Source organism: Vulpes vulpes, chromosome 8 (genome assembly GCF_048418805.1).
Source record: "Vulpes vulpes isolate BD-2025 chromosome 8, VulVul3, whole genome shotgun sequence".
Taxonomy (NCBI): domain Eukaryota; kingdom Metazoa; phylum Chordata; class Mammalia; order Carnivora; family Canidae; genus Vulpes; species Vulpes vulpes.
In genome coordinates this window covers 9,570,618-9,586,067 of record NC_132787.1, presented here as the reverse complement: position 1 = coordinate 9,586,067, position 15,450 = coordinate 9,570,618, and the positions used below count along the sequence as shown (strand labels likewise).

Below are 15,450 nucleotides of genomic sequence, written 5' to 3'. Positions count from 1 at the left end.
GCTTCATATAAAAAGGACAAGCTAAGGTTAATTTTAAGACTGGAGTTGGGCCTTTTAAAATCTGAAGAATAAAAACATGCTTGAGTGAATGATTTATATTTAAAAGGCTGCTCAAAGCAAATGAAAACACACCTCATCGAAGAAGGACAAGAAAGAGTTCCACATCTTAAAAGACTAAGAATATCAGAGAATTTGTTTAACTTGTTTTGTTAAGGATTTCTATTAAACAGGAGGTCCAAGTTCATTCCTATTCAGTCTTATAATTATCCTCAGACATGAATATTGAGAAAAATCGGCAATGAAAACCCTGTCTAACACTTGAGAGTGTACTTTTCACACATTTAATCAGCTGTTTGCTTGCCTCCTAGGTCCCACCAGTAGGAGTTTATCATGAAGCCTTCCCCTGTAAATTACAGCTGCTGGGATTACAGCTCCAGAATTCATTCTTTTGAAGAGCAATTTCTTCTGGGGTTACTATACCAGACAAGATTAGTAGTTAGCAATCACTTAAAAGGTATTACTATTATTTTTGAACCCACCTGTTCTTTCTTGGTTATTTAGATAAAATGCTCCCCTGGGCATCAGACAGAGATAAAAACTCCCAAGAGAGAAGAACTGCATTTTACTTTCTGCATCTTCATACATGTCACGTTGTGCTGTGCGTGCACAGGAGCTTAATAAATGTTTAATTTAGATAATTTGGCACCTTTATTCCATAAAGTTTGCTGCCATTTCAAAGGCATTTAATCATCTTTATGATGCAGTGGAGGCCAAATATCAGAGCAGATAGAGGGCAGATTAATTCATCAGCCCTGGGCAATGATTCCTTTTCCCCACTTCACTGACTATACAGCCCAGAGCAAATTATTTAATCTCTGTGAACCTCAGTTTCCTCAGCAGGTGATAATAACTACAAAGGGTTATCATAGGGATTAGGAATGAGGTCCTAATAATAGCTAACATTTACTGAACCACTTCTGTTGACTCATTTCCTCAATAATGCAATAAAATAGGTATTCTTATCATTCCATTTTAAAACAAAGAAACTGAGACACATAAAATTAAGTGATTTGTCCCAGTCCACAAAGGCAGTCAGTGGGAGAGCTTGTAATTATACCTAGAGAGTCATCTTCGCAGCCCCTTCTCAGATTCTTAACTATCAAGCTACACTACCTTTTTATTATTAAAGGAAGTATCCTTAGACATACAGTTTAAAATAGCTACTATTATGAAAAATTGAAACAAGAGTCCTAGATTACCTCCACAAACTAGGCTATCTAGATCCGGTGGGTAAATCCCATGGGCCCTATGTTTCCTAACATCTGGTCATCTAGATTCGATTTGAACCTGCAGGCTGGTGCGTCCCATTTTCATCTGGTTCTTGTGATCAGCATATTTTTTTGAAGCTGCTGGTTAATTTACTAGTTTTGCACACACTAGAGCTACACAAGAACCTAATTCAAAATCCACACACTAGTTTAGCCCTTTGTGTATTTGAGGGTAGTTTCATGCTGCCTTTTAGTTTTCTTATTTCGGTTCTTGGTTTATTCAGGTTTATTCAACTATCCTCTTCTACTATCCACAAGAGCTTCCATCTCCCAGCTAACTTTTCCCTGATCACACTCCCATTTGCCAGTAACCTCTTAAAATCTGTTGGCTAAAGTCAACACAACATCCTATTGTGGATTAAGTATATAGAATTCAGGGAGACAATTACTTATATTGTTTTGTATACTCTGTACTAGCACAGGCTAAATATGCATTTTACTTTGGATCATGCTTGGAATCAGCAGTCAAGTAAAGCATGAAACTATTAAAGTTCTCTATCTTGTGTAATTGTTTTTTTAACCCAAAGGCAAAGGTGCACTTATATTTCATTAATATTCATTGCCTGCCTACTAGATGCAAAATGTGATGCTAAGTCCTATGAGAAAGTAAAATTGTAGGTTTCACCTCAACTCTCAAGGAGCCCATGCTCCAGTGGGAGGGACCAAGTAAAAGGGGAGGAGGGGAAGGCAACCGAGGAAAAGAAGAAAAACAAGGGTATGGCGAAAGGCATAATGAACATAGATCCAAGATGTAAGAGATAAGAATTAGGAATCTAAAAATAAAATACTAGTAGAAGCAATGTAGTCTTAATGGACAGGACGACTACAGAAGGTACTTTCATACGTGTGCTACATGTCATAGTGTTAATTTAATCCCATTGTTCCTGGAATCTGAATAACTTTGGATCTTTGTTCTGTCTTCTGTCCTATTAACTAACCTCTGCAAATCATGTTATTTGTAAATCTGATTCACTTCTTTGACTTGACTCTATACCCATTTTGATGTTTAACCCTTGTAGACCATATTTTCATTTAAATCTTTAAAAAATTACCTAGAATATATTGTATTCTCTCAAAAAACAGTGAGTTATTTATTTTTTTAAGATTTATTTATTTTAGAGAGAGAGCACAAGTGGGAAGGGGAGAGAATCTCAAGCAGACTCTGCACTGAGCACAGAGGCTGATGTGGGGCTCCGTCTTATGACCCTGAGAATACAACCTGAACCAAAACCAAAAGTTGGAGGCTTAACTGACTGCACCACCTAGGGGCCCCCCAGAACAGTCACCAATAAGCAGATAAAGATGATTGTTATGAAAAAAAGTATATATCTCAGTGGCTTCTTCCACAAAGCTTCCATGAAGAATGAAATGGAGACTAACCATTGATGAGGACCCTTTAGGAAAAAGTATAGACTCTTCTCAGGAACATCAGAAATTTAGGGAAGAGAAAGAAGCAGCCACATCCCAACTCTATTCCTATTGAATTCCATAAAGTTAGTCCTCTTACCATTGTTTCTTCCTTTGTTCCACCCCATATTTATATAACCACCATGCATTTCCCCTCACTGCAGATTTATGAGTGACTAGAATTTCTCACTCCCAGCAGCATCAACAATATCATACTTATGTAACTTTCTTTCTAATTCCAGCAATATTGAGAACCGCATAACCTGAAAACCTTTCTACAAACACATGGCTTAAAAATATATTATATTAAATTCATAAGTCAGCTCATTTTTAAAAAATGGAAATTCCTATATAGCTCATGAGGAAGCTGAACACCAGATCTGGACTCACATGTGAGAGCAGAGAGGACCTGGTCCCATACAAGGTCTAAGACTTCCTTGAACGGTTCTGCATGAGTTTAAGTATAGGATAGAAACACACACACAAAATACCCACTGCACAAAAGATTAATTAGGAGGAGACACTATTTTTGCCTATACTCAGGTGGGGAGAAAAAATGTTTCTCTTAAAGAGTTACGAGATTCAAATTTCTGTCACTAGTGTGTATATTACCTGGCAAGGAAATTGACACAAACATCAATTGTAATATTCCTTACATACCTGGGAGGCAAAAGCAAGATTTCTCTGGAGGGAAAAGACCTCAGGTTTTACAGGTAAATCTTCAATGAAGGTAACAGTAGACATCAAAAGCACAAAACACAAGAGGAAACACTGCATCAGGGGCAATAGTCAGCAAGCATAATAAAAGGCAGATTTAGATCCCCTTAAACTCAGATGATAGAACAATGTGATAAAGATGACAATGTAAGTAAGCATGTTTAAAATTGTTAAAGACATAAAGGAAGGAATGAAAAATCACAAGGATAAGAACAAAGGGGAAAAGTACCAAAAATTTGAAAAAGAGTACTCCTAGAAGTGAAAAAGATAGTTATTGAACTAAAAAAAAAAAAATCAATGGATCAGCTAAACAAAGGATTAGACAAAGCTGAGCAGATATCTGATGGACTAGGGGATAGATATGAAGAAATCACAAAGGGCACAGCACTGAGAGATAAAGAGATGGAAAATACCAAAGAAAGTTGAAGAAATACAGAAAGATAAGAGTCTACATATATCCAACAGGAAAGCCAGGAGGAGGAATAAAGAGAATGAGAGAGAAACAATGCTTAAGGAGATAAGGACTGTGTTTTCCAAAATGGATAAAAAAGATGATTCCTTCAATTCAATAATCTAAAGGATCCCCAGGCAAGATAAATAAAAATAAATTCAACTCCAGGCACAAAGCATTTGTGAAACCACAAACCCCAGGGAAAAGGTGATCTTAAAAGCAATTAGACAAAAAAGGATTTTCAAATGAATTGCAATTGAACTGACAGTCGACTTCTACACAGAAGCCTCAGAGGCCTGAAAAGCAATGGGATACCTCCTTCCCAGTGTTCTAGAGGGAGAGCAAGCTAGAAATCGACACCTAACTAATTTAAGAGTAAAAATGGCATAAAGCCTATTTCAGACCAAAGTGAGAGTTTGCCACTAACAGACCCACCCTGAGAGGGTACTAAAGGAGGTCCTTCAGGAAGAAAGAAACAGAGCACAGAAGGTAGAAAGAGAATGCAAAAATAATCTGAGTATAAATTAAATGTTGTATCTTTGAGATATTCTGAATTAAAGAAGACTAGGACCCTGGTAACTTTCATGTCTTTATCATGTTCACATGTCTTCTCAGGATATGAAGTCTGTCCTACTATCACACTTTTAATGAATAAAAGTTCATCATTTACATTTATCTATGTAAAAAAAATTGGAATTTATGAATAAGAAAATTACAGAACATTTCCAATCAAAGTATGGGGGTGCCCAAAGGAAGAGAAAGGTCTGGTCCCCAAAATGTAGATTCTTATTGGCAACCACAGAGGTACAGATTAAAATCTGCTCTGATAAGACTGGCTTTCTTATTTAAATCACTCTGTCTAATGAGGATTTAGTGATAGTATGAGTTCCAAGATATATTGTTAAGTGTAGGAAGAAGCAATGATTGGTAAAAGGGTATAAAGAAAATTTACTTTTCATTATATGCTCTTTGTCCTTTTAAATTTTATACTATGTGCATATACTACTTGTTGAAATTCTTAACGAAATATCAGTTGATTAATTTTAGAATAATAGCAACTAAAAATATAAAAATAACTTTATTTGGTTTGTTTTGAGTAATAAAAAATAAGAAGGGGGAATGAATCTTAGGAATTCAAGGGTATACTATAATATGTTATATTCATAATTGACTCACTGAAAAAAAAATATCAATTTTTTAAAGCAAAAGTGAAGATCTTTTCCAAATTCCCAAATAATTCCATTAGGCTTTTTTTTCTTGGAGACCTGCCCTCTAACAGCTTGAAAGCTATTTTTTCCCCCTTACATTAACTCCATGATATGTACTCATTTCCAATGTTAATTAGGTAGGCCTTACAATAAAAGAGTCTGAAATATTTCCCCATCAGAATTGTTACCTATTATACATGACTGATACATGGAAAGAGTAAGATTTTTTCCAATTAACCTGAAGGACTTGGAAAAACGACTTTGAGATTTAACACTAAGAACTTTTAACTATTTTTTGAATAGTACAAAGACTTAGATTTCCATAAAACATTAATATTTTTAAGATATGCATTGGAATCAAAATAAAGCAATTTTAAGTAAATGTAAAGAACGCAAATTGCTAAATTAGTAAAACTATACTTAAAGTTGGTTTATAAATGAATCAAGAAAACTAGAATTGTTTCTTACTCCTAACCCTTATTTATAATATCTCAGGGTATCTCCAGCTAACGCAATGGAGTCCAAAAGCTTCAAACAGTTCTGTACAGAAAATTTTACTTAACATGTATAATACAATCACATCAGATATCATTTATTGAGTACTTATCACATTCCAGAATGATGCTGTATGCCTTGCTTACATTACTTCATTTAATTTCTAGAATAAACCCATGAGATAGATATTATCACCCATTTCATACATACAAAAATTAAGACATAGAAAAATGAAATAACAGAATAGATCACACAGCTAGTCAACAGTGGAGCTAGGACTCATGCCGATTCATGTGTCTCTGACTTGAACTTTTTATATTCTTAACCACTATGTTAAGTGCTTCCAGGAAGCTCAGGGTTTGGCATAATATTAATCAATTAAAGGGTTATTTTGAAAAGGTTAAGGATTGCCTACATAAAGAGAATATAGATATTAAATACCCAAGTTAATTCATACTCAGTACATGGTCAAAAAGCCTTCAGTGAGAGTTCTTTGGTTTCTTCTTCTTTTTTCAAAAAAAATTCATAACAAGAAAAAAATCACATTGAGATCTAAATCCCTAATTTATCCAAGGTTCATTAAAACACACTCATTCATCAAATATGATTCAATCACTTTTATCATTAGATAGCAGGTTTAAAGACCAGAAGCATCTCAAGAAGTATGACTGGAGAGTCTATCTTAAGCAAGGTAACAGATCCGTCCATGGGTATAGGATCCCACATTATAAAAACCACCAAATGATCAGCTCTGAGTCTTGTCTCTCCCCTTCAGAAATTCAAATCTGGAAAAGTGACTTCAATAGACACCGTGAAGGATCAGAAGCTGAACTTCCTTCATCCTGGGTTTTCTTTATTACAATAAAGTTTATTGAATAGTTTTCTGCATTTAAAATTTGTATTTGTTTAGCTAGAAAAAAATGAATTCAAAATAATACTAAAAACCATCACCTGTATTGATAAAACAAAGGTATCTAAAGTTTTTCTTTCCTTATTAACTATATTATCTCAAAATTCTTCCTAAAATTCTCTTCCCAGAAAAAGATACACATTTGGTGATGGAATTTTGCTTTGAATCATCTTGGCAAAAAAAAAAAAAAAAAAAAAGTATGCTATACCAGAAATATTTTGAATTTTCTCTTGCTTCGAAGTTTTTTTCTTCCTATGTGAAATGATATAAAATAATGTAAGCTTCTGAAAAATATTCCTTTAAAAGAAAGCTACATGATCATGAAATTGAATCAATATGTTCCTTTAATGGTGAAAAATGTGCTAATTTAACCATATCAGGAAATATAACACAATTTGACATTAATAATAAATGCTAACTGTACATACAACTAACAAAATAACTTTGTTACTATAAATGAATTAACGGATTTTTGATTACCTACACTATAACAGTAATAATGTAGACTTTTAAAAATCAATCAACCTCCATCAGTTTATAGTTACCTTTGAAGTAAAGCAACATTCATATATGCCTCATGCTTAATTTTATCACTTTGAAACTACAGATATTAAAAAGCTATGGGATCCCTGGGTGGCGCAGCGGTTTGGCGCCTGCCTTTGGCCCAGGGCGCGATCCTGGAGACCTGGGATCGAATCCCACGTTGGGCTCCCGGTGCATGGAGCCTGCTTCTCCCTCTGCCTCTCTCTCTCTGTGACTATCATAAAAAAAAAAACAAAAAAAAGCTACACAAACACTTAGGAATGCAACCTGAATTTATATTCATTTAACTACTCAATAAAAATAATTAAAATCTCATCTCCATGTTTTGATCTGTGGCAAAGAAGCCCATTATTTTACACACAGAAAAAAAGAAGCCATTTATCACCAAAATGTCTAATCTCCTCTTCTTTGCTATTACAGCCTATCTTTTTTTAGCATTGCCATTTGATCCCAACTTTTCCCCAGTTATAAACATTTTAATTTGATTTAAGTCGGCAGTTACTTATAGGGGACTGTCACATCTCTTCGAGTTATGCTGTAAATCATGACTAAAAGATTTACTTTTAGTATACTAAGACAGCTTTGCATATTTAATGAGGTCATCAGACACATGTTTGCTGAGGTTTAGTGATTGTGCAACAAATATAGGATGGCAATGAGAGAGCTGTGAAACCTCTGCATAGAGATTTCTAATACATTTTATTGAGTTATCCAAGAAATAATCACCCTGCTAAATCCAAGTTAAACACCTGATAGAATATTAGGATGTTTAATTAAAAATGAAGTTATGCTGTACATGTGGGTGATTTTACACAGTGGCTAAAAAAGAAGGCCATGAAAAATTAATTTTGCTCAGTAGAAAATACACATAGCAGCCTCTTTGTGAAGTTGGTAAAAGGATTCAACCATTCCAGTACGATAATTTATAAATAGACTCAATAAATTAGGGAGGGGGGTTAGGGGGGACCTCAATAGAGTAACAAGGGTTGGTAAATGTCATGCACATTAAGATTGTCTTTCAAGAAACTAGTAAATCCTATTACTTCCTGCTCAGCAATACCATTGTGAGGGCTCAACAGAGGGCCACTGGGGCCAGGAATTAGTCTCCTTTCTAAGCTATAAGGCACCATCTAGCTCTAGCAGGCCAAAATTTAGATAAAATCTTGATAGTCTTGATGCTTTCTCTACCTTGGGAGAGAAAAGCTGCTGTGGTCTTCACTGATGAAGACAACAGAATTATTTGGCAGTTGAAGGGGTGGAGAAAACAAAAAGAAGAGACCTCATGAGAGGTAATTGGATAAATTCCTGATCATACAGCATGGAGTAGGAAGGAAGGGAAAAAGGAAGAAAGGAAGGAAGAAAGGGAGGGAGGGAAGGAGGGAGGGAGGAAGGAAGGAAAGGAAAGGAGGAAAAGGAAGGAAGGAAGGAAAGAAGGAAGGAAGGAAGGAAGGAAGGAAGGAAGGAAGGAAGGAAGGAAAGAAGGAAGGAAGGAAGGAAGGAAGGAAGGAAGGAAGGAAGGAAGGAAGGAAAGAAGGAAGGAAGGAAGGAAGGAAGGAAGGAAGGAAGGAAGGAAGGAAGAAGGGAGGGAGGGAGGGAGGGAGGGAGGAAGGAAGGAAGGAAGGAAGGAAGGAAGGAAGGAAGGAAGGAAAGTAGGAAGGAAAGAAAGAAGGAAAAGAGAAACACTAGACTCTGAATCAGTTGACCTGAGTTCTAAATTGCAGATCAGTATCTATAATGAAACACCTTATATAAGTCACTTCACCCTTCTGTGCCTCAATTATGTCATCTGCCATATGAAAGTTTAGGACCAGATGACCCTGAAGGCCTCTTTAAACCAATGTACAATAAAGTCCAGGAAATATGTATGCAGCCACATCATCTTTTACCTCCTCATTTAATTGGCCACTCATGTATGTCTTTATTTATTCACCAATATGTTTTGAAGATTCATAAATGAACAAGATACATACTTCACCCCCATGAGACTCAACGCCTAGGGCTGTAAATGAGGTGAGGAGATGGAAAGACAAGAGGGTGAAAGCTGGGTAGATAAGCAGGAGACAAATCTTGAAGGGCCATACAGGTCATGTCAAGAAATGTGAGGTCAGATATTTGTGCTCAGATATTCTATGGAGAATTGACTGGAGAGAGATATACCTGAGAGCCCGGAACTACTGTAATACCAGCCAGAAGGCAAAGAAATAGACCCTAGTAAAGAGAATCAAAAGGACTTGATGGAAGATGAAAGGGGATAAGAGGTGGGTGATTCTTTCTTCACTGGCCAACAAAACTTGGTAGATAAGGCCACTCACTGAAACAAAGACTAGAAGTGAAGAACCAGGGTTTGTTAATAGAAGAGGGAGAAGAGGTAAGCCAAGGGCCATTGAAATGATGTGTTCAGTGTGGGGTCTTGAGATTTAAGGTCCCCAAAGAAACATACAGGAAGATAGTGGATATTTGCATCTGGATCACCTTCCACAGGTGGTGGAAGTTCTCCTTATGAATCATGGAAGATTCTCTTCCTAGTGGTTTTAACTATTTAGAAATTATAGAACTCCTATGCCATCTTTAAAAGCTCTGAATTCTTTCTGCAGAAAAATGTACACATACATATATATTCAGGGACTTCATGGACCCCCAAAGCCCATCCAGAGACCTGCAGAGGTTCAGAAATTCCAAGTTAAGGATCCCCACCAGAGGTGGAAAGAAGGGAGTGGTTGAAAAGGAGGTAACTCAGTTCCTCCACCTGATTAGATGAGACAATGTTAAAAAATGGTTTGATTGTTTAAATAGTACCAGCAATGCTAGCCAGAAGATATGGCAAAAAACTGGCCTAATAATCACAAACCAGTTTAATTTTCCTGGATATTCAGCTCAACTACATTTTTCAACCCCCTCAAGTCCATGTGATGAGTTCTTACCAATGGTATGTGAGAGGAAGGGACATGTATGTCATTTCTGGTCTGAGGCGGTACCAGTGGGGGTATATTCTCCATGCTTTCTCTGCGGTCCTCTTCTCTGTGGCAATAAAATCTCTGTGTTGGGCATGACTTCTTCATCAAATGGCAACAGTTAGGAGCCTGGCTTAAGCAGGCCTAATCATAATGCCCCTGAACCCTCCCCACCACCACATTTGACATATCAAACTGAGATGTGAATGAGCAAACACTTTTTGTAATAGTCACTGAGATTTTGTGACTTGATCTAGAACCTGATGCTAGTTACTTTTATTAATGAAGTAAATACCAATAATAACAATACCTCTCATATGTAAGAGCCATAGGTTAATAAAAATAATTTTACACTATCTCCTTTAGTTTTCTTTACAGCAACTATATTACCCTAAAATACCTATAGTATTTTATGTATTTATTCACTTTCCTACTTTAGATCCTCTAACTCAACTAGAATTTAATTTCCATGCAGATAAGACCTCAGTTTTGTTCACTGCTAGACCCTGTTTCTAGATCAGTGCTCAGCATATAAAAGATGCTAAATAAATGTTTGTTGAATAAATGGGTGAACAGATTATTTCATGTGGTTCTCCTCTAGATTTATTTTTTAAAAGGCACAACTTCTATCTATAACTATGTCAACGAAAGTGATGGTGCTAGAAGGGACATTAGGATCCAACCTGGAGTAATAACTCGGACAGATACTTTGAGGCAAATATTATCATTACAACTCCTCAGGAAGGAGACTGGAATGCCTTGCTTCTGAAATAGTGAAATGTGGTATTAGGCCAGGAGATGCTAGAAGGCAGAGACAAACTATTACCCATGTCTTAAAGCACCAACTTAACTCAACGGTACTAAGTAAGTTAAATATTTTCATATATTATGGAATAGAAATGAATGAATTTTTAGGGAAAAACATGAGTTTTTTTTTTTTAACATGAGTTTTTGAAGAAATGCTATGTACCCTTGTGGTGGGCCTTTTCAGGATGGCCCTGAGTGAAGACATTTTCTCTCCTGGCAGTAGAAAGACTTCAGAAGAAACTTTGAAAAACGCTGATATAGATTAAAAAACAAAAACAAAAACAAAAACAAAACCTGCCTTTAGAAGTAGAAAGACCTTTGTATTCAGCTGTTAACTCTACAGCCTTCCAAAAAAAAACCTCATCATTCTGAACCCAATATTTTTGTTTACAAATGGAGGTAATACCTATCTTGAAAGAGACTTGTGAAGAGTAAGGTGATATATAGATAGTACAAGACCCTGAGAAGTTATGTAACTTGCCCAAAGGCCATATAAAAAGTAAATGGTAGGACTAGACTTTGAACCCACATGTGTTCTGTCCTCGAAGCCCTTGGCTGCTATATTCAGTTACTTAGAGTAAGTCTGGGATTGCCTTCATATAGACTGAACGTTCAAAGGTAATTAGAAATAGTTAAATATTTATTGGGTTATTTTTAACTCCCTAGTTTTAAATTTTACATTGCTAAGATCAATCTTACTCCATTTCAGATTTTCACACTCTCATATGAAACATTTTTTTCTAGTGGAAGAATGATATGCAGAATTAGGCACGGCCATTATTCATCTCAGATGTTCTGGGACAGCTTTTATTTCAAAATTACACACTATGGAGATGTCCTGAAAAAGCCAGTATTTCTGTATCCAGACTCTATACTAGAAGCAGCACCAAATACCATATTCAGGAAACATGGTCACCACACACATGCAGGAGGACCACAGTGTACCTTGATGTGTTTGGGTGTACTGATGGAGGCCACAGCATAGAAACATTGCAGAACCGCTGCACTAGAAGTGCCTGATTTTGACCTAGTAAATCCAACGACAGTTAATTACCAGAATTCTGTATTTTTAACAAGTTTTAACAAGCCTTCTGGGTGAGTCACATGCATAATGGGTTTGGAACTCCTGATTTAGGAAATGAGTCCCTTAAGAATCTCGCATTTCCAAGATGCCCACTATCCATTTTCTATTAGAGACCTTTGTAACCAAATAGTCACTGAAGTTTGAAGAATATCACTTAGAGGTACTTATAGAAAGAAATAATCTAGTGATGCAAGCCCTTCTGTGGGCATCCTTCTGTGCACAGTGACAAGACCTATTCAGGGAAATTTTCACTTCCCAAATGGTCCAAACACTTTCTGTCTCACATTCTTTATCTGTCAGCATTTTATTAAACCAGATGACTCTGTAAGTGGAGTGAGGACATGCACCATATCTATTATATAGAGATTTATGGAAAGTAATGTAAGATGGCAATCAGCAATCACTAGAGGTCGCAGCTTTCTCTTTGGGAGAATAATGGAATTTTTGAGGTCATCTACTATTAGAACCCACTAACCCAAAGCAATCAAAACTACTATCAACCTGATTTTAATTTAAGAGCTAATATCCTCATGGTGTGTTTTCAATTGACAAAATATCTTAGCGTGGGTCATAAGATATATGCAGACTGTACAATTATATATATTATGTAATATATACTACATATATATCTATGTTTCTAATATTAGTATCCATCAGAAAGAGCGAGTTCAGAATGAACTTGGATGAGGAAATTAGAAAGTAGCAAACTTCAGATATCTTGTAAATAAGTAACAATGAATGAATATTGAATGAGCCGTGCAAAAACATTAAAAATTCTCAAATGTGGATGCAGGAAGTAGTATGTCCTAGGAAGTGAGCTGGCCATAAACTTGAACTCTATGCTTTAATATAGTCATCCAGATTCTGGGGAAAATGGGCTCCCAATGAGTAAAATGAAGTATGAAGTCACAAAATCCTGCCCAATCCCACATATCTTTCTTTAAAAGCTCAATATTCTCCTAGTTATTATAGCTGCAAAACCTCCATAGAATGACTCTGGGAAAATGCCCAGTGAGTACGCATCACTGAAACTTCCCACCTCCTCCCTCCCAGCGCTTCCTTATTAATGGTGCCTTGCTTTGAGAGCCACTTGAAACTTGAAACATTATTTTCCTCATGGATTACTTTATACATAGGCGTAAAAATTCATTTCCTAGAAGATGGAATGATACTCTTACCCGTTTCACAGCTGGGCCCGGTGAAGCCTTGCGGGCAGGCACACACATTAGCGGCAATACAAGCTCCTCCATTTCTACAGCCATCTTTGCAAAATGCTAAAAATAATTCAGATACATGACTTTAGCATTTTCAAGGTGTAGTTCAAGGTACTCCAAACCAACTTTTCTTTATTCCTTTAGAGATGTGGACATCAAATTATATATGCTATTATAATTTCAAATTCATAGATTTTCCACGAAGGTAAGAAACTTCAACCCATTTTGTAAGACAGTACTCTTTTCAACATTACAGAAATATTTCACCTGCAGAATAAAACGCTACCTTTTCTTTTAACAAAAGACTAACTTCACATAACAGGAAGACATGAGAATTAGAGTTGCATCTCATTGTAATAGTCTGGCTTGACATTAAAAAATGGCAACTATCCTAGAGTTTTCCCAAGGGGGCAAACTACCATCTAGAGCCTGAGATAAAGAAATAGGCAATGATCGACTCCTATGAGACTCTGATCATTCTACACTGGCCGATGTGCCAAGTGTTAGAGAAATGCCCCATCTTTCACAAAGCTCTAAATCAGTCCAGTGATGAACTGGCCAATGGTAAGGGTTTGCTGTAGTGGTCTCCGAAGGAGCCTTGGATTCTTCTGCTGAGAACGGGTCAGTATCCAGGATCAAGAGCAAAGGCACTGAAAAGCCTGTTGTATTACAATGGGTTTGTGAGTGAGGGAAATTTTCCTATGATTAGGAAAAGGAGCCAAGATCTAGCCATGGCAAGGGTGATCTTTTGAGATGTGCTGCCTGATTCAAAGCAGGCGAGAAAAACAAGATGGGTAAGACTAAGTACCCTGAGATGCTTCTCTTTCCACTTGAAGCTTGTTCTCAGGGGCCATTCCCTCAGCCTGGCAAGGTCTTTAAAGGATGAATTAGATCAGCTTTTTCCAGGCACTGGGGTAAAAGCTTTTTCTCTTGTTTTTGGGCATGTGCTTCCTCTCCTTAGTTAGGGTGAACTTTCTGAGTGGTAAAATGTAGACAACTGAGATTCTGGTGCTGAGTTAAAGCAAGGGGCACTAGAAGCCATCTGGCTTTTCTGGCTGTAGGTCCTAATCTATCTTCATCCTAGACAAAAAGCTTACTTAGGGACCAAGGATTTGCAAAGAGTTTGAGAATGTAAACCTCCTAAGTATTAAAGGGTCCATCTACGAAACCGTGTGTATATCTTCCTTGGAATGATGTGTAAGGACACAGCGCAGGACTCAATGATTCAGATTCTACATCTACACTACTTAAGAGTCAGCGTTTGACCTTCCCAGCAGGATACACACATGAACTGGAGCACCTTTATTCAAACAACGTATAGTCTGAACTTCGAGCGGAAATTCTGGATCCCATGAAAGTTCTCCTTCCTTCAAAGATTAGAATTACCTGTCTGCATCTGCTCATGATTGCAAGAGTTCGTTATGATCTAAGCTTTATTCTTCACATTAACAGAAATAAGAGTGAGAAGTTGGGCTCTCAGATGAAATCTTAACCTCTTCCCCTGCAAATTCTCAGCATATCTGGGGGCTTTGAGGAAGTCCTAGGCGTTCAGTTACCCTATGCAATGGACTTTAAATGTCTGGCCTTTCTCAGGACTTGTCTAGTTTCTCTGACAAAATCTTTTGGGATTTAGACCTTAAAGTGAGCAGGCCTGTTCATAATGCTCTAAAGATTCCCATAGACTTCTACAAAGCAGAGTAATCCTCTGGCCCATCGATACCTGCATCCAATGTAATACTGGAGACTAGATCTTAAGACCAACGCTCATTAAAAAAAAAAAAAAAAAAAAAAAGGGCAGCCCAGGTGGCTCAGCAGTTTAGCGCCGCCTTCAGCCCAGGGCGTGATCCTGGAGACCCGGGATGGAGTCCCACGTCAGGCTCCCTGCATGGAGCCTGCTTCTCCCTCTGTCTGTGTCTCTACCTCTCTCTCTCCTCTCTGTGTTTCTCATGAATAAATAAATAAAATCTTAAAAAAAAAAAAAACAACAATGCTCATGGGCCATCCCTAGTTATTTCCTACCTCCAACATACAGTGTCATAGCACATTGTTTTTTTTTTTTTAAGATTTTATTCATTCATTAATGAGAGACATACACACACACACAGAGAAAGAGAGAGGCAGAGACACAGGCAGAGGGAGAAGCAGGCTCAATGCAGGGAGCCTGACATGGGACTCAATCCCTGGTCTCCAGGATCACACCCTGGGCTGAAGGCGGCACTCAACTGCTGAGCCACCAGGGCTGTCCGTAGCACATTGTTTTTAGCAAACTCCACGATAATGGGCACTTGTATTTGAGAAATGGGTAGTTTTTATACAAACAATAAGAAAAATCTAT

The 15,450-nt window shown here is 37.1% G+C and overlaps 1 protein-coding gene across 3 annotated transcripts in view; it reads right to left on the bottom strand.

Moving 5' to 3' along the window:
* Positions 1-15,450, bottom strand: part of NELL2 (neural EGFL like 2) — a 324,469-nt gene that overhangs the window by 82,444 nt on the left and 226,575 nt on the right. For all 3 annotated transcript variants that reach the window (XM_026000161.2, XM_072765496.1, XM_026000160.2), the window contains one exon: positions 13,080-13,175. In XM_026000161.2, coding sequence (XP_025855946.2) covers positions 13,080-13,175 — 96 coding nt within the window. The remainder of the gene's footprint in view (positions 1-13,079; positions 13,176-15,450) is intronic.